Below are 18055 nucleotides of genomic sequence, written 5' to 3'. Positions count from 1 at the left end.
AAGATAGCTGCCGAGCCTCTGCTTAGAAACCTCCAACAAGGGAAAGCCACCAACCCTCTAAGAAATTATCAAACTGAAATGATTGATCTGTTTAGTTTCTTTCAGAGCATTAGGAAATTATGATCTTTCAGCATTTAGTTCTTCCATGAAAGTTACCTTTAGTGTTTTGCTGCCTTTTAACACAGCTAAGTATTTCATCAATCTTCATAAAACCTGGGGATAATTACCCAAGCTGAAAAGAAGGGTACCTTGTGATGCTTCCACCTAACAAAAGGCTTCAAGGTACAGCATAGGATGGCTGTTAATCTTTACATGATGTGCAAACAGAAGCACATTTAATTATCAATTATTCTGTCTTACCCAGGAGTTACCTCCTTCTACTATATTTTACTCAAAAAGGAAGGCTTTTCTCTGCCTAGCAACTCTCCACAGCTTTGAGCATGTGTTTGTGGTGGGAAATGTAGGCTGTGATGACAAAAACATGGAGGGCAATTTCCAGAGAAAATTCTATAAAGTGGCATCCATTTTGCACATACACACCTTAGATTCCCTCTGCTAAGCCTGCTGATACCTCCCTGTTGGGCATGGTGGGTGCCTTTTTGGCTACATAAGCAATAATAATCAGAGAATGAATTTTTCCTAACATATAATACCATCCCCTGAAAGTCTATTGTTGCAAGGGAATTCAGCTTCATCTTTCTCTTGCTGATGTCACATAGCTCCAGGTGATGAAAGGCATATCCTTGGCCTTAAAACGGCAGCCCATGGAAAATATTATTGATGACTGTGTTCATACTTAACAGTGGCTTTCTGTGGTAATCTATAGCTTAATTACTCCACAAACTGCAAGGACACAACTGGCACCTGAGGTGCTTCCTACAGTAGCACCCCTTGAATGCCATATTCTGTGATGTCTGACTGTTGGAATTTGGTATTATTCGTGGGTTAAACAACCTGCAATTCATGGCTTGCTCTTGGTTCTTACTGGAAACAGTACTGAGCCCTTGCATTCAAAGGGCATCCCTGAAATTTATGGGGTTAATAAACCTACAAATTGAAATGAAAAGCTGTGGTTATGTCCAAACAGCCCACTATGTCCATGAAAACAAAAAAGTCTATCCAGAAGCAAGACTCACTTAATGCCCAGCAGCCTCCGTCTTTGCTGATTGGTTGAAGATTCTATCAAGCGAAATGATTGAGTTTGTCAAGCATGGCTTCTTTCTTATAAACCTCATTATGATGATTTCTTCTGGCACCATTATTCTCCAAATGGTCTCTCTGCCTGTCAACACATGCTGTGTGATAAGTTACAGCAGCAGGTCAAGGAACTGCCAAGATGCACTGCAATGGATTTTCCACAGTTTTTCTTCATTCTCAGTGGCTGAAACACCTCTCCTAATGTTTGGTTCCTGGCATTTAGAGTTGGGTAGAACAATCCCATGTCTCCCTAGACAGTTTCTGTGAGGCCATAGATTCTCTGAATTCCAAGAGCCGAGGCTGGAAAAGAGCTCTGATTCTCCCCCTCCATTCATATCCAGCACAGAAAAAAATGCATCGGATGCTTCTCCAAGGCCTTAAAAACAACCTTGGAGGAGCAGTATAGTAGGTGTTGTGCAGGGCAGAGAGGAGAGAGACTGTGTTGCACACTGCACACAGTGGTGTTTGAGTCTCCTTCCTGCCCCATTCAAAGCCTCTCAGCTAGATGATGGAAACTGGCCATCTCAATGATTTGCATGGTGGAGGAGGAGCAAGGCAAAGATCACCTCCACGCTCTTCCTACCCTGCACAGGATGCCTCTAATCCTCCACGTCCTGGAGGCTTGCAGGCATCCTGACTAGATTGTGCCCTCAGACTACAACATGCAGGCATTTCTGGTATCTCAGCTGCGCTTCTTTTGCCATAGGTGACACCATGGTAGGAGCCAGCTATTGGTAAAATGTGTTCCCCAAGTGTAAGTCTGAAATTTACTTTGGCTTTTCTGGCACAAAAATGTTCAACACTCTTGTTCAATTTAATTTGATCATTCTAATTATATTTCTTCATCTTTTCCAAAACAGTCTGGAGGCAGTTATTATTATTTAATACACAGAACTATTCTTGCAGGATAGTGGTCCAATATAATTGTTTGCTACATAAAAAAGCCCTGACAATCAGGACAATCAGCCTCTTGGACCTAGTTTCAAAAGTGCATGGAAGATTCCTGCTGAACAAATCGGAATTTTGAAAAAAGAAAAAAAAAACTTTTTTACTGATGAATGAACAGGTTTCATGTAGGGAAGGGCACAAGTATCCTGTGTTTTGTGTACTCCAACTTGATTTGTAAAAGTCTGAATAGGTCTAGAGCAGTGATGTCGAACCTTTTAGAGATCGAGTGCCCAAACTGCAACCTAGAACCCACTTATTTATCCCAAAGTGCCAACACTGCAATAAAACCTTAATACTGAGGTTTCAGTTTAGAAAAAAAAACAACTCATACATTAACATCTTTTGTCTTAAAAGAAAAACACAATAACAGAGAGAAGGAGCCATGTTCACGTTCAGCGCCAACTTGAGGGATGCCGGGCTTGCTTGCGCCCGGGTGCGCGCCCTCCCTCCCTCCCTCCTCACCCCCAAACCAGCCACTGGGAATGCCTCAGGAGCTTTGGTGGTGCTTGAAAGTTTTTTGGAGGGGCAGAATGGGGGTGGGGGGAGAGAGGCCTAAACTAAAGGTGAGGAGATGCTATTGTTGATCCCTTCCACGCTTCCACTGGGATCTTCCTCAAGGGGCTCCCAAGGCTCTGCCAAGCCTTGGTGAGTGGGATCGGGTGGGGAGGGGGGTCTCTGCCACATGCCCACTCTTCTCGCTTCGCAGCAGTTCCAGCCTCCACTTTTCCTCGTTTTGGCCTCCCTCCCCAAGAGGGAGATCCCAGGTGCCCTCTCTTTCCTCCTCCTTGCTCCAGCTGCTGCTGCTGCTCCACCACCTCTACCCTGTCGCTTGCTCCCTTCGCCCAGCTTCCCCCACGACCACTGGCGCGGTAGCCTGGCCTGGGAGCGGGTGCGTGGGCAGGCGGGCACGCAGCTGCCTGGCTGTGCCTGTGGCTACCAAGTCAGCAGGGTCCTGCCATTGCGCTAGGAGGGCAGCTTGGGTGGCCGCTTGCATGCTGCAGGTTGGAAGGAGGAGGCGGAGGCAGGAGGAGGGCGCCGCCACCAGCGCTCGGCATGTCCACTTGCTGTTCGCCTGCTCTCTTCCTGGTGTACCCACTGTGGCTGTTGTGCCTGCCTCTGGCCACCTGTTTGACGCTGGCTAATGAATGATGTTGCACTTTCCGAATATGCACATGGCTGCTGGGGCAATGCTGGGGCGATTGGCTTGCATACCAACAGAGAGAGCTCTGTGTGCCCGCTGTGGCGTGCGTGCCATAGGTTCGCCATCACTGGTCTAGAGGAAGAGTTGAAGTGGCTTTCATGGATTTTACCTCTTCATTTCCTTTAATAGACAAACTGTTTATGGGGGAAATGGTCACATTCACACATGGCAAGCAGCTGCAGATTTGGATGCAGAAAATCAACTTTCATATAGGCTTAAAAGTTGGTTCTGGTCTATTGGGAATGTTCTCTGCTGAAGTCAACACCAGACAAGGCTGCATTCCCGGCCTATTTTTGTTTAATTTTCGTGTGAGCAGCCTAGTGTCAAATTTAAGTTCCCTGAATCATTTCTTCCCATGCTTGGGACTCCAAAAGGTACAAATGTAAATTTATGAAGATTACATGGTCCTCCTTCCAAACATTCTAGCATGTCTAAGGTGGCATTTAGTTAGTTATTTAATTCCATTTCTATGCTGCTCCATAACCCAAAGGTTCTCTGAGCAGCTTTCAATGCTTTTAAACAAATTCAGTTTGGTGTACAGACCAGAGTAGCTGGTTAAAAATTATTTCAAAACTAAGGTTATTTTCCCCTTAAAAATGGTGCCTAGACAAACACAACTGAACAATGTTTCAGTTGCAAATATTTGGGGGTACAAATATCAAATGGCAGCTGGAAGCCTCATACAGAGGCAGTAAAGCTTGCCACCTAAAGGACTACTAAAGCAGCTATACTTACGGCAGAGCAATGGTGGTTTTCTATGCACATGGCACTTTCCAAAGTACAAGATGCCAGCCATATCCGTGCCCTAAGGGACTTTCAAGCTGAAACTGGACCCAGGAGGGACACTGGAGGAATGGAATGGAAATGGCAGATGGAGAGGCATCTGCATTTACTTCAGTTTACAGGCTCCACTGTGGGATCCAGATTAATCCGAAGGAATCCACAGCTACAACACTTACTGCCTGTCTGAGGCTGCCAATACATTAATATATTTAATTACTTATCTGCCTTTTAACTAAACACTCCATTATTTCTGTGCTGCTGAGATTTCTATCATTGTTGTTAGCTGACTCTCCATTCTTCGGTAATTATGTAAAACATACATTTTAAATCATTAAATTTAAATATACTGAAATGGTATCAAATCTACAGTGTGAAGGTCTTTTTGAGAAACAGTGGAAGTGTACAACAACTTACATTTTAACAAAAATTATCAACTGCTGTTGAAAAGAGATACCATTTGTATATAAACTATGAGGAACACACCAGGATCAAAGTAGCATGTTTAAAAATCAGACAAACACAACTTTATACTTAGCACATGTTAACTTTTCAGTGCAATCCTACACCCACTTATTTCTGAATAAAATGACATAGAACGCCTCTGTTAGTTCATTAATCTACTGGTGAAGCCTGCTAATAATGCAATCCTATGCATGTTCGCTTTGACACACATCATCATGAATTCAAAAAGATTTACTCGCGGGGGAGTATGCCTAAGATTGCAACAGGATCTTCCAGTCACAGGTCTGTTGCTGGTTCTTCTTCTACGTAGCACTGACCCTACTGGCTTTGAGCTGCCAGCTTAGAAAACAGTACAAAATGCAAGGCATGGCACCACTGAGGTGCCTTTAACAGTAGCCTGATATGTTTTCAGTGTCTGTAACTCCATGACAGGAAAAAAAACAAAACAAAAACATTTTAACTGCTTAATTGCTGCCTGCCAGGATGTTGTTTACAATGTCAAGATAGCACATAGCAAATCTGGCGACGCTGCTGTCACTCTACTTTGGAGCTAAGAAAGGAGAAACATAAAAGCATCAGATACAGGAGGGAACTCACAGGTGCTCCCTAGCCTTGCAAAGGCATCCGTAAGAGAGCACTCCGTCGGGGGCAGAGGAGAAGATTTCTCAAGACGCTCCCAGCTGGCACAGCTGGAGGAGCTGCAAGGAGTCTGGCAGGAGGACAGGTCCCTCTTGGGAGCTCAGGACAGCTGCAGACTCTTTCTTTCCCAGCAGGAGGCACTGCAGGAGAGCTCCCGGTGTCACTGTCTATTGATCCATGACATTATGTCATTAGTGCCTTTTATCCTGTGACATTTCTTCCACCCACAGGATACCCCAGGGCCAATTAGCGTGGATGCCAACAGAGCACGGTGGGGGGGGGGATCTCCAGCCAGCTAGAGGTGACATTTCCTGCCAAGAAGCTGCTGCTGCTGCTGCTGTGGCTGATGCTCAGGTACTGAGCTCAAAACAAGAGTGCTTGGGAATGCTGGGAAGGACCTCAGTAGGAGCAGCACTTAAGGCCTGTGTTTCACTGCCACGGCTGTCTTGCTTGTGAGGGCCTGGAAGCTGAAACTGCTGCTGACTGGTGCCTCTCCTGCTCCCCGCTCACCTCACTTTGGGCAGCACAACCTCCTCTCACCCCTGTAGTAGAAGACAAGGCTGAAGGAACAAAAGCAAGAAACGTTTGAAGAGAGGGCCAGTTCTTTTGGGATCACCACTTCACCACTTCCCTGCTTTAGTGGGGAAATGTGTTGTTTGACTCAAACTCCCATCAGCTCTTAACATGCCAACTGTGGCTGATAGACATGTCAGTCCAAAGGTTTCCCCCCATTCTGAAAGGTTGAAATGCCCCTCCTTAGATTAAACTACCGACAGTAAGAGAGGCAAAACTGTGCCGGTATTTTTTGCTCACTTTTTTCCCTTGTCCATCACTGGAAAGAGCTTCAGTACCCAGATACAGAACAGCTTTTGGGATAGCTGCAACCATTTGGATTGCTGGACCTTTAGATCCCCCCTCCCCCCCCCGCATGTTTTCCTGAGCAGCAGAACTATCCAAAGTATTTCTAGGCAGGCTGTAAGTATAATATATAATTGACACCATAATCCAATTGCAGTGTAACATTTGGCACAAGGGAACAAATGGAACCTGTAGAGCAGCCTTTGCTTTCTGGTGCCATCCAAGTGCATCTCCCATCATTCCTAGTCATACAGGGAATGCTGGGAATTGTAGTCCCAGCCACACTATGTTAGAGAAAGCTGCTCTAGACTGTGTGTTGGAATGGTTGGTGATCACAGAACCAACAAGTTAGATGCTTTGTCCTGTGAGGCAAAATGCAAATGAGAATGAATTTTAAGGAGAATTCACGTGAAGCCTTGGCCCTGCACTAAAATTTTGCAGTACAGTTCCTGCCCTGTTCTTCACGGACATTTTGCAATCCTGTAGAAACAATTTGTTCTTTCTGGATCAAGCTCCCAGCAGGCAAATCCTGGCAGTGACAGTGCTGCTGTCAATTATGACTCTTGTCATTTAAAAGATGGTATCTCTCCCTCTCCACCCACCTCTACCCAACTCGAGCTAATCCTGGTGCAAGTGGTAAGCACTGTGAAACTGCTTGGCAACCGTGGGCACATCACTCTTTCAGCTGGCATGCAGGTGGGTGGGAAATTGCTTGGATAATCCCGCTCAGTCACTTTTCTTTACAGAATGGAAAAATTAGTCAAAAATTAGAGGATTACTTTGCAGGATCAGTTCACTTTAGGCAGCCTGGTAGCTATTTTAAAAAGCTATATTTGAGACTCAGATGTATATGCCATGAATGTGCACAGCATTAGGGTTTTTAAAGCAGAGTTTTAAAAACCCCAATGGTTTCTTGGGGCAGGGAGAACTCAGTGCTGTACAGGAGCCAGAGCCCAGAAGAGTTGGCACTTTTTAATGAGTCAGAACCTGCTCTCATCTGCCAGAATTCCCTGGCTTAACTGCACTCCTGAAAGCAGGTGGGGGGCTGGGGAGGGCAGATGGATTTTCCCAGCAACAATGTATTGTTCCCTATCTTAAGGCAAAGTATTCTGGGGTAGCCTGCTCTTCAGTGGGCAATTAAGACTCATTTGCTTTACAAAAGGCCTGCTCCCAACAGAGGAAGCTTCTAGAACTGGTTTCTTGCCTATAATATAGATCAACACAGCGGGAGAGTTTGCAGGCGGAGGGATAATCATAGTGCATAGAAAGCCTGTTTTTTAAAACAGTGCACAAACCTACCGAACCTATTTACTGAAGGCAAAAGTGGGCTGGGCCTGCTGGAAGCAATCGTGCCTTAGGCTTCCAGTTTTCAATAGCCTGGGGTGGGGAGAAAGTAATACCATTCTCTGTTTCAGGCCTTCAGCGCATTTAGTGTAAATATACACTAAGGAAGGGGAATACACTATGGAAGAGGAACAGGCACGTGCCCAGAGCCTAATGAAGCTCTTAATAAACACCTCTGAATACAATCGATACCCAGAGGAAACTGAAGGCAGCAGGCAAAGTGACTGTAGTGCTAAGCAACTACTCCATAAAGTACTGCTGCTGGAGTCATCAAACAATGCTGAAAGAAGTAAAATTGTCAAATGATCAGAAAAAATCCCACCTGGCCTGTTACGGTGCTGTTACCGGCAATACTGCTGCTTCTTTCCATGCCTCCCTGGCTAATTTCTACACGTCTAGTTGCTGTGAAAGGCCTTTCTGTTCCAATGGCTATCCCTTAGAGCAGGACACTCCTGCTTTTCATGCCTCAAGGGCAGTGTATGGATTTTGACATTTAAGCAGGGGGGAGGGTTGCACAGTAAATTATATTTCCATATTCTAAATTAAAGTGTTTGCAATGCATTTATTTAATGTACACAATATATTTAATTAACTGATATAATTTTAAGATGATTTTTAGGAGGAATTAAAAAGAATGCTTTGTGGGCCTGTGATCTCTGAGGGAGCTCCTTCTCCAGCCACAGCCCAAGCACAATGACTGCTCCTCTGGGGTGGTCCATCCCTGTCTTCCCTGTTTCTCCCACCCAGAAACCCTCCCATGTGATCCCCCCAGCCAGCCATGCCTTCCTTCTTGGAATTGGAGTGCTGAGCCTCTTGTACTTGAGCCAACGAACTCCCCCCAGCAGGCCCAGCCCACTCCTGCCGCTGAGTGCAGAGGGGTACCACCCTGAGCACCTTTGCACCCATCAGCTGGAGTGTAGTGGGGTAAGCAGGGATGAACTCTCACGAGGCCACCAGCCCACTCTGCTCTGTTCCAGAGCCTCAGGAAGAGAGCAGGATGGGACCTCAGGCAAGCTCACTGCAGTCATGCCTGTGCCATCACTGGGATCCAGATTGTGGGAAGGAGCAGGGGGCTCTGAGTGGCAAGAGGGTCACAGAACAAGACCTCGGGGGCTGCATATGGCTCATGGGGCATGTGTTGGACTACCCTGCCTTACAGCATTCTTGGACCACAACTCCCAACATCCCCCAGCCAGCCATGTGCTATGCTGCTTGGGTGGAAATGCCTCTCCTCTATTCCTTTCCCATTGGGCAAGGAAGTACTGCTGCAGCTAGAGCGTGTCTGATCGTGTGTCCACCGAGCAACTTTCATGTCTGCCAAGAGGAGCGGGGAGGAAGAAGTGTCAGCAGGTCCCACAGCTCGCATGCAATTTTAAGTGTTGGAGGGAAGTCAGATGAAGGCAGCCCTCCATCTGGCTCCACAAGATTAGCATCACAATGTTAGCACAAATCTTTGGCACTAGCAGAAAACCTCTGAAGAGTGTAAAGCTTCCCACTGGTAGCGCCAGCACAGAACAAAAAGACAGCTCTTGCTCTAGTGACATTTCTAATCCTAATGTGTGCCATAGCCATACAATGTGAATTTAAGTCATGCACAGGTGAGGAAGTTGGGTTGTTAAGAGAGAGGTACTGAGCTGAAGGTGCTCCAGGTTGGTAGCTAACACCAGAGGAAGCCTGAAAGAGTTACTTAGGAACTGTGTGGAGAGAAAGGTTTGCAATGGAAACCATACCAAAAGGGTCAAACATATATCTCTTTTACATCACTTAACTATCATGGATTCCCCAAAAGAGTGTGTGGGGGTTGTAAAACATTTTTATTAATTGAAGCTAGTTTTATTTTCAATGCTGGGTTTGAAGCTGCATTCTGAAATCATCCTTTCCCCATATTTGGCTGCTTTGGTTTTTTTAAATTTGAAATTACAGCTTTTTTGCTTCTTATTCTTACTTAACACAATCTTATTCATGCCTATTCAGAGGTAAATTCCCCAATCCCATTGTGTCTCATGGGATTTGCTCCCAAGTAAGTATACATAAGATTGCAGCCTTTGGGCATAACCTAATGTCCTTTGCTTCAATGCACATACGCTATGTGCATCCAAACCAGAATGCAAGGTGCTGCAGCAGTCTCCATGGGTCCTGTACCTCACACCCTGCATTTTACTTATACATTTCACCTTTTCAGACTAGATGAAATGTTGCAGACAACTGTTGCAGACATCTAGTCAGAAGGAAAGGAAGCAGGGACACAGTCTGGGTGTGGTGTGAACTGTTAGCTGTTCTCCCCATGCCTGGCACACTCCATGAACTCTTTCTCAGGCCAATTTTACAACTTTGCAATGGCACCTGTTACGGTTCTTTCTGTGCCAACTGGAAGGAGGGCAGGGCAAGGTCTCCACCTTGAGAAAGAGACACAACCCAACCTTGACAGAGTCCCAACACCAAGGTTGAAGGACTTCAGAGTTGAGATTTCAAGAAATCATATTCTACCCCCTCCCCAGACAATGTCAGGAGATCATCAAACTGCACCCAAATTGCACCCTGTCACTGGAGTTTTGCATTTATTTACTTTGAGGCTATGTGTTGCTGAAAGAGCTATGTGTTTTGTTATTTGTTCTGATGCTATGTGTTGCTATCAGTGATACAACAGCTCAGAGACTGTATGAATACACAAATCATATTGCGACTGCTGCAAATTTTTTCTGCCCTGTTTGAGTGACAATTGTTCCTGAACCTGTTTACATTTTTGGTTCTAGCAGCCATGGCTGTGTGGCAGAGCATTTGCTTTGCATGCTGGTCTGAGAGTGTACTCTTGGGTATCTCCAGGTAAGGCAAGGAAAGAATCCAGCTTGAAACCCTGGAAAGCCACTAGTGGCCACTGCTGTTCCGCTAGTCTACAGGTTGACTCACCACATCCCCTTTGTTATTTATGAGAATCTGTGTTGGAGCAAGCCAAGAAGGAGGGTGAGAAAGTTAGCTGTGATGCAACTGCCAGGAAACAGAGAAGGCAAGTATGCTGCAGGTGTACAATCAAAAGAACGATTTATTCAGGCATGCAGGAAACACATGCAGCATGTGGGTAGCCACCAAGGGACTACAAAGATGGATTCTGTAGAAGATGCTTTTATAGCCTATTAGTCACGTCCACAGTTTGGAGGAGGCTGGCAGATCAGGTAGGCAGTTTGCTAAAGGCACATGAGATTGGAACAAAAGGATTGGATGGATCATTATAAGGGACCAAAAAAAAAAAAAAAAGCTTTCAGGACTGGCATATATTAGCATATCTGAGATGTACATGAGGAAGAAGACTTGCAACATGTCTTTGTGATCAGATCAGATCCCACCTTAACAATTCTAAAGCTGTTCTTATACTGTCAGGCTTTCGCTCATTCAGTTCTGACAATACTAAGGATGCCACACATTACAGCAACCAGCCTCAGGGGGTCCCTTCTCCTTGGACTAATAATGTTTCCAAGTAACTGGAGCCATTACTTTCACACAGAAGTAGTCTTTCACATCATGACTGTGCTGCTCAGAAATAATCACCAACTCCTTTGCCTTTGACAAAAGCACAGGGTTCAGTGAAGAGATCGCCAGCCCACCCACTTCCAGCAAGGCATGTGAGGGAGGACTGATACACCCGTTTGGAGCTGTCTCAGCAGAGGCGTAAATGGCATGGAGCTCACCTTTCAGCAGTAGAGAGACCCCCACTTGCTTAAAAGTATTTGAATGGGGCAGTGCTCATTTGTACCTATTGTACAGATAGCTAAAGGTGATATTATAAAACAGGTTGGGGAGTTGTTTGCTCTTTAAAAGAAAAGTATGTCTAATTCTGCCTGGAATAAGTTAAGAGGATTATTCAAAGAGCATTCCTATGAAGCAGTGCATGTGAAACTAACCCTGGGGTCACTACTGAAATAGCATCATGGGGCTGAGTTTGCTCCTTCACACACACACACACACACCCCTCCATAGAAGAATAACCTATCACATTTCAAAACCTGGAAAAAGGCCTACAGGGTCAGACCAAGGGCCCTTCATGCCAGCATGCTGTTGGCCAGCCAGATGTCTAATGGAAGACAGTGGAGCACCTCTAGCACATCTTATTTGAAGATATACTGCCTCTGAAAATGGAGGCTCCATTTGGTCATCCTGGCTAAAACACACTTGTTAGACTTACCCTAAAAGTTTCTACACCCTTGTTTGATGTTCCTGGTAGGGTGGCCATATGTTCAACTTTTCAGAACCCTCTGTTTGAAGTGCAATCTGTTTGAAGAGCTCTCCACTCTCGTTTAAAGGACCATAAGGAGAAGGAGCCCATCAACATTATCCACCTCTTGGGCAACAGACTGAGCAGGTACATAAATCACCAGGTCAGTCTTCCCCACTACGCTGATTTCTTTGAATTTTCTAAATTGACATCTATGCACACTCATTGACACATGCACACTCTGTGTGTGTGTGTGTGTGTAAGAGAGAGAGAGAGGGAGGGAGGGAGGGAGAGAGGGAGATTTCTAAGTGTAAGTGACCATCTTAGACAGAACTGTGTTTTGGAGGTCCAGAAGCATTTGCAGACTCTGGACAAGACCCAACCTACTCAAGCAGTCTGGCCATTGGGCACTACTAAGCCAGATGAGCAATGGAAGGCTTCTAGTTTCAGTTAAGACCTGGTTTGGTCAGCATCAGTTCTCTTGGCTCCAGGTTTTGCCTTTAGATTGTTATTACAGCTTGATCCCAATTCAGTGCTATCCTAGCTCGCTCAGCCCTGACAAGGAACAACTGCAATACCAATGACTGATGCGTCACCAACATGAACTTATATTGGGGTGATTGAAAGCTACCTGTGCACTATTCCCAGGATGCCTGGTAGTGCACTACTGTGCCAAACAGGAAGCAGAACCTGGAATTCCTAGAAATTTGCAGCCTAAAAGTCTTCTAGCCAGCATGCACACAGACTACATAAAATTCTCTCTCCCCCCACCACCTCTCTGATTCCAGTTTTCTGCAGATGAAGGAGCCATAGCATGCACATGGAGCTCCCCTGTCATTTGAAACAATCCCTTTGACACCCTGCACACCATAACTGCAGGATACAAAGTGGAAGCATTAAAAGTAAGCATTCATTCTAGCTACTGCAGATTTTTAAAAATTCAAGCTAGAAATGTAGGAGATAGTTTTTAAAAAAAACCCAGTTATAAAGGTACTTGTGAAAACCGTCTACATATATTAACTCAGAGTGTAAAGGTTTTGTTCACATTTTATGGTGGAAAAAGCTATGGCAATCTTCCCAAAGCTGATATTTTTAGATCAGTGAGTGGGTGTAGTGCTGGAAGCCTGTTTCAATATTCTGAAGCAAGATTTGCAGGTCCTTACTTGCAGGTAGATTTTCTGCCTTAATATTCCCAAGGCCCTGCTTGGGAATTGTATCTTCTGAGAAAGGCTTTTAACAGCTCACAGCTGTTAGAACCTTAAATGGTGAGACTTCAGTACTCATCCATACATCTGATTTCTTTAAGAGATGGCAGCATATTTATAATTCGTTGTAAGAAATACCCACTTCTGGCCTCCTGGTCATGCTGCTGTCATTAATGGGAATTCAACTCTAGGTGGATTTTGCTGGTGTAATGGGATGGAAGTTTTCATCAGCAGCCCTTCCCAACACTATCACTGTTGTGTGCAACATGGTACTGCGCTGCCACCTGTGCCTGCCCAAGTTTTGGCTTTTTTTTATATACAAAAGGTTAATTTTCTCTTTAAAATGATTTGAAAATCCATGATGTAAGCATTGCTGAAATCATGTGCATTCAGAGAAGCCAACAAAGAATTCAAGCTACCATTCCTCTTCTTTCATTGCTATTCTAGAGTGTGTTTTAAGGACTTCTTTCTTCTAGCACTTGAGACAGAATATTTTGCTTGTTCTTAAAAGCAAATATGCCTTTCCTTTGCCAGCAAGAATAGCCCCACAAGCCTTCTTCCACATCCGCTGTATATTATATTAAATTATATGATATTCCTTTTCAGGCAATTACTGCAGGATTAGACTATTGCAATAATAGATCTAAGAGGCAAGCTGCTACCATCATTCTTCATTAATCAAATTTCTGTAGAGAAATTTAGAGAATTTAGAGGAGCATTAGCAGCTCAGCTTGGAGACTATTTTGTGTGTTGCAAGAGCCTAGCTCGTATTCAGTGGCCGATCAGGGCTGAACTGGAACAAAGATGAACTAAATTAATCACCCCTCAAATAACAAACAATCTGAACAACAGGGCTGATGCTGCATCTTTTTTTTTAATTTTGCTGCTTGAAAGCAATTGCAGGAGCAAGTAACAGGAGGAAAACAGTGCTATATTAAAACAAAACAATAACACTAAAAAAAAAAAAAACAACCAAGGCAACCATCAGCTGCTAGACTAAAAGGAAACAGCAGCTTGAAAAGAGAGGAAGTTCATAGAGGCCAAGCTCGCAATAACTCTTAATAAAATACAATACAGAAAATAGGATCTGAGAGTCTCCAAAATACAATATCTTAAGGGACTGGCAATAATACAAAATAAGGTTCATTATGTACAAACAATTTCTGCTTTTGGTCTCTGTACAACAGTATGAACTTGAGGCACGCATGGATTATGCCCAGTAGAATTTCTGGCTAATGGAAACATGAAAAGGATGTGCATTAACTGAACAGTGGTTCTTTATGCTGGTTTTGGTTGGGAAAAGGGTGTCTTTGGAGTTTGGGGAGCTGCAGTGGTATATTTTGGTCTTGCTGGAATTTATTAAAGAAACATTGTTTGGAAGATCTCACCATACTGACAGATTTCTTGAACTGGGAACCAGAACTGAAGCCTGCTGACCTGCACATTTAGCACCAAGAAACATGGAAAGAACGAGATGGTTGGCAGGGAAAGTGTGTACACTCTGGCCATCTCTGCCTAATCTCCTTCTGTATATTGATAAAGAATATTTGTGGACATGGCCTGACAGACATCTTACTTCAGTTGATATAGAAGCCCATCCAGCTTGCAATCATGGTTTAATAGGGGAATATAAGAAAAAAGAAGGACCTCATTAAGGCTGCTTATTTAGAGAAAAAAAATGTCTGGAAGGAGATTAAGAAAAATAACAACCCTGAAAACAGATGTACACCGATTCCTAATTCCATATGTAAGATTCTGTGGGCTGTTCCTGGAACAGCTTTGGGGTTCAATTGTAACTAGTATCTTCAGCTGAGAAAGCACATGTTCCCCACCAACACCCGCCCACTGATCTGGGGAAAGAGAGAAAAGCAGTTATCAGCCAAAACAGAATAAATGTTTTGGACTAGAGGACTGGATAGATCAGTTTTATAGCATTTAAAACTTTAATTAAAAGTCAATCGCATTGAGTTTAATGAGATTTACTCCCAGGTACATTTGTATGGAATGTACATGAGTATTGTGAGCCATAATACTCACAAACAGGATAATTTCATGGATTATGATTTGAGAGCTTTGCTTATTCTTATTATTTAATTAGAAAAAACATACTTCCTTTGAAGACTGTTTTTCCTCTCTTCAGACATTTAACTGTAATATGTTCTTACATCTCTGCTTTTGTGTTCTCTACATTTTGTTTGTGGCTGTGTATGTGTGAGGGCATGGGGAAACTACTACAAAAATTCAAACAAAACAGTAGCTGACAAGGTAAAAATAAAGTTTTTCCTGACAGAGAGAGTTTTTCCTGCTTTATATAATACTGCACACTGAGAAGTTGATAATTTCTGGTGGAACTGCATGCTGAGAAGTTGGTAACTTTTTGTGGCAGCTTGCAGAGAGAAGAAAGAATGCAACTATTCCAGCGCCCATGTGGATCCCAAGCGGGGATAAACGGAAGGTGGAGGCTTCTGTCTATGTTGCCAGGTGCTATCCCTGATTATGGTGATCAGTGACTGAAAGATCCATATTAACATTGGTGATCAAAGAACAAGTGGACAAGAAACTGAACTCAAGGCCAACTGGGGGATGTCTAAATGGAGAATCCTCTCCCAGGTATGGTGCAAGCCTATGCATGTTTACTGAGACATAAGTCCCACTGAGTTCAATGGGACTTACTCCCTGCTATGGGGCACAGGCTTCCCACCTTAAATCAGGCAGCTAGAAAAGAATCCTTCATCCAGACAGAAGAGGCCCTGAGGGCTGGCAGCTGCTACAAATATTCAGCTGTATCACTGGAGGTTCTGTCCCTGCAAAACAAAAAAAAGAAAGCAGAATAATCTGTTAATCATTTTTTTCACCAGATGCCTCACCCCTTATCAGATTCAGACCTATGATGACTGCTCTGATGCCTCTGCCATGGTTTTCCTTTTCCAAGGTGGCTGATCAGGTTCCTCTGAAGACCTTCCTATTCCCCTGCTTCCCACAGTGCTGGGGTCGCATCAATTTTCCTGTGGAAGGTAATTCAGCTATCTTAGTCTCAGTCACCAGTTAAAGGGGGGCAGGTAGGAGACCCTCAGCCTGCAGCTTGGCAGCAGAGCACATGTTTTGCAGGCAGCAGGAGTCAGGGTCAGTCCTGGAGTGTCTAGTTTGAAACAGAAGAGGCAGAAGGTGATGAGAACCACTTCCACCAGTAGCCCTGTAGAGCTGCTGCCAGGTATAAATAATCTGATCTGGCATAAGGCAGCTTCCTAGTGGCCTCCAGCTGAGAAAACACATGATCCTTGCAAAACTAGTTGCTAGGGTTTCGTGGGAGAGCTCAATCAATCCCACTGAAGAGATTTCAGTCACACCGCACGCATTTGGTTGCTCAACACAACCTTGACAGTGCAAGCAGGATTGGTCTCTGCTATTGGAGGTACCCATGGTTCACAGAGCAACCCTTCTGGAGACTTTTGCAAACCACCCAGAGAGCCTTGGCTATTGGATAGCTTAGAAATATAATAATAAAAAATATTTTGGGGAGTAAATCAGATAGTTTGGATTTGGTGATCTGAAAGGATGCCGAATACCTTAACCACCAACACTTATTATGGCATGAATTTTGGTGTACAACTTGCATTACGGAATGAACTTTTGGGCAGCACAGGACTCTCTGTTGTTTTGCTGTAACAGACTAATATGGCAGCAAGCAGGATCGGGGGGGGGGGGGGGGGAATGCTCTGCTTTGCTTTGGTGCCTTTAACAGTGGCTTAATTGGCAGAGATCAGCTGTTGATGCTTGCAGATCTGTTAAAAACACAAAAATGGGGGTCAGTTTAAAAAAAGGGGACCAGTCTTCAACAGCCTGGTGCCCTCCAGATGTTTTCAACTTCAACTCTCATCAGACTCGGCTAGCATGACCACTGCTCAGGAATTCTGGGAGTTGTAATCCAAAATATCTGGAAGGCAGTGGTTTGGGGAAGGCTGCCTTACAATGAGAAGGGGTCCATTAGAAATCCACAAAGGGAGAGTATATCTTAGGATGCTAGAAAAACAACTTTATCCTCACGAAAGCCCAGTGGATTTTGGCCCAGATTTTCTTTAGGATCTTTTTCAGCAGTTGTAAAACAGAAGACATTTTAATCAAATCTCTCACATACATTTGCTTTAGGTGAGAAATCTGTATTAACTGTTTCATAGCCCCTAGGAAAACTGGGCTGAAATGCCTTGGGCTTTCTTAAGAATAAAGCTATTTTTCTAGCATCCCAAGTTGTGGCAGAAAACTTGGCACAAGTGGAAGGTCTCTTGCCTGCTTACCTCTCATGGAACCGCTCCTTGGGGTGGCTGAGAGCTGAGCTGGTCTGGTTCTGATTTGGCCCCTCCGGGCGGGGCTTATTGAGATATTTTTCTGTTTCGTGGGCTACAGCCAAGGGACTGCGCACATGCTCCAGAGGCTGCTCCTCTTCTTCACTTGGCCTCTTCTCAGCTTCCCACTTCTCTGGAGCTTCCACAGAGATGAAGGAGCTGTAGCCCTCCTCTAAGGAGCCCCCGGGCTCATCATAGAACAGGAGGCTCCGTGACTGAACTGCAGAAGGAGAGCTCAATTAAGCACCGAGAACAGGATTTGAGGATGCTGATAGGATAGCCCAACACCCTCCCGTGTGCTTAAGGACATAAATACGCACATGTTCATAGGCACAAGCTTACCGCAGGACCGACATACCCTTCCACCCCTAGCTCCCTAGCGAGGAGAAAGTCAGCAGGTTAGGAATTCCTCTGTTGTATCTCCATGGCTTATGCAAACTTTGTGGCTAATATGTAACTCTTGAGCCAAGAAGAAAAGCAAAAAGAGCTTATGCTTGGAAATTTACAATTTACTGAAAGTTGTAATATGGTTCTCCACTCAGAAAAGGGCATACAAGAATGTGTATGTTAGGAGAAAGAGCATTCTGGAAGTGTGCACCTAACAGTTTGTTTTGTATGTGTAAACAAAACTTTATATAAGCACTGATTTCCTGCAAGAAACTAAGAGCAGCTTACTTAATCTTCCTCCTCTTCAGCATTCCATTCTCACAATGCTGTGATTGGGCCAAAAACACCCAGTGAGCTTCATGACTGAGTGCAGACTAGAACCTGGTTCTCCAGAATTCCAGTCCAACCAACTGGTTGGTTCTGTTGTGAGTCGTCAAGAGACATAGAGTGATTGGACAGGCTAGAAATATCCCAAATAAATAAA

The 18055-nt window shown here is 44.4% G+C and overlaps 1 protein-coding gene across 1 annotated transcript in view; it reads right to left on the bottom strand.

Moving 5' to 3' along the window:
• Window positions 1–13710: 13710 nt before the first annotated feature.
• The window catches only part of CREB3L1 (cAMP responsive element binding protein 3 like 1), a 101185-nt gene continuing 96840 nt past the window's right edge, over window positions 13711–18055 (bottom strand). Inside the window, exons 11-12 of the mRNA XM_044437243.1 lie at window positions 17137–17404; window positions 13711–15648 (exon numbers count right to left, since the gene is read on the bottom strand). Coding sequence (XP_044293178.1) covers window positions 15612–15648; window positions 17137–17404 — 305 coding nt within the window. The 3' untranslated portion in view covers window positions 13711–15611. The remainder of the gene's footprint in view (window positions 15649–17136; window positions 17405–18055) is intronic.

Source organism: Varanus komodoensis, unplaced genomic scaffold, assembly GCF_004798865.1.
Source record: "Varanus komodoensis strain SLA01 unplaced genomic scaffold, ASM479886v1 scaffold3, whole genome shotgun sequence".
Lineage (NCBI taxonomy): Eukaryota > Metazoa > Chordata > Lepidosauria > Squamata > Varanidae > Varanus > Varanus komodoensis.
This window is presented reverse-complemented; position numbering and strand designations above follow the sequence as displayed.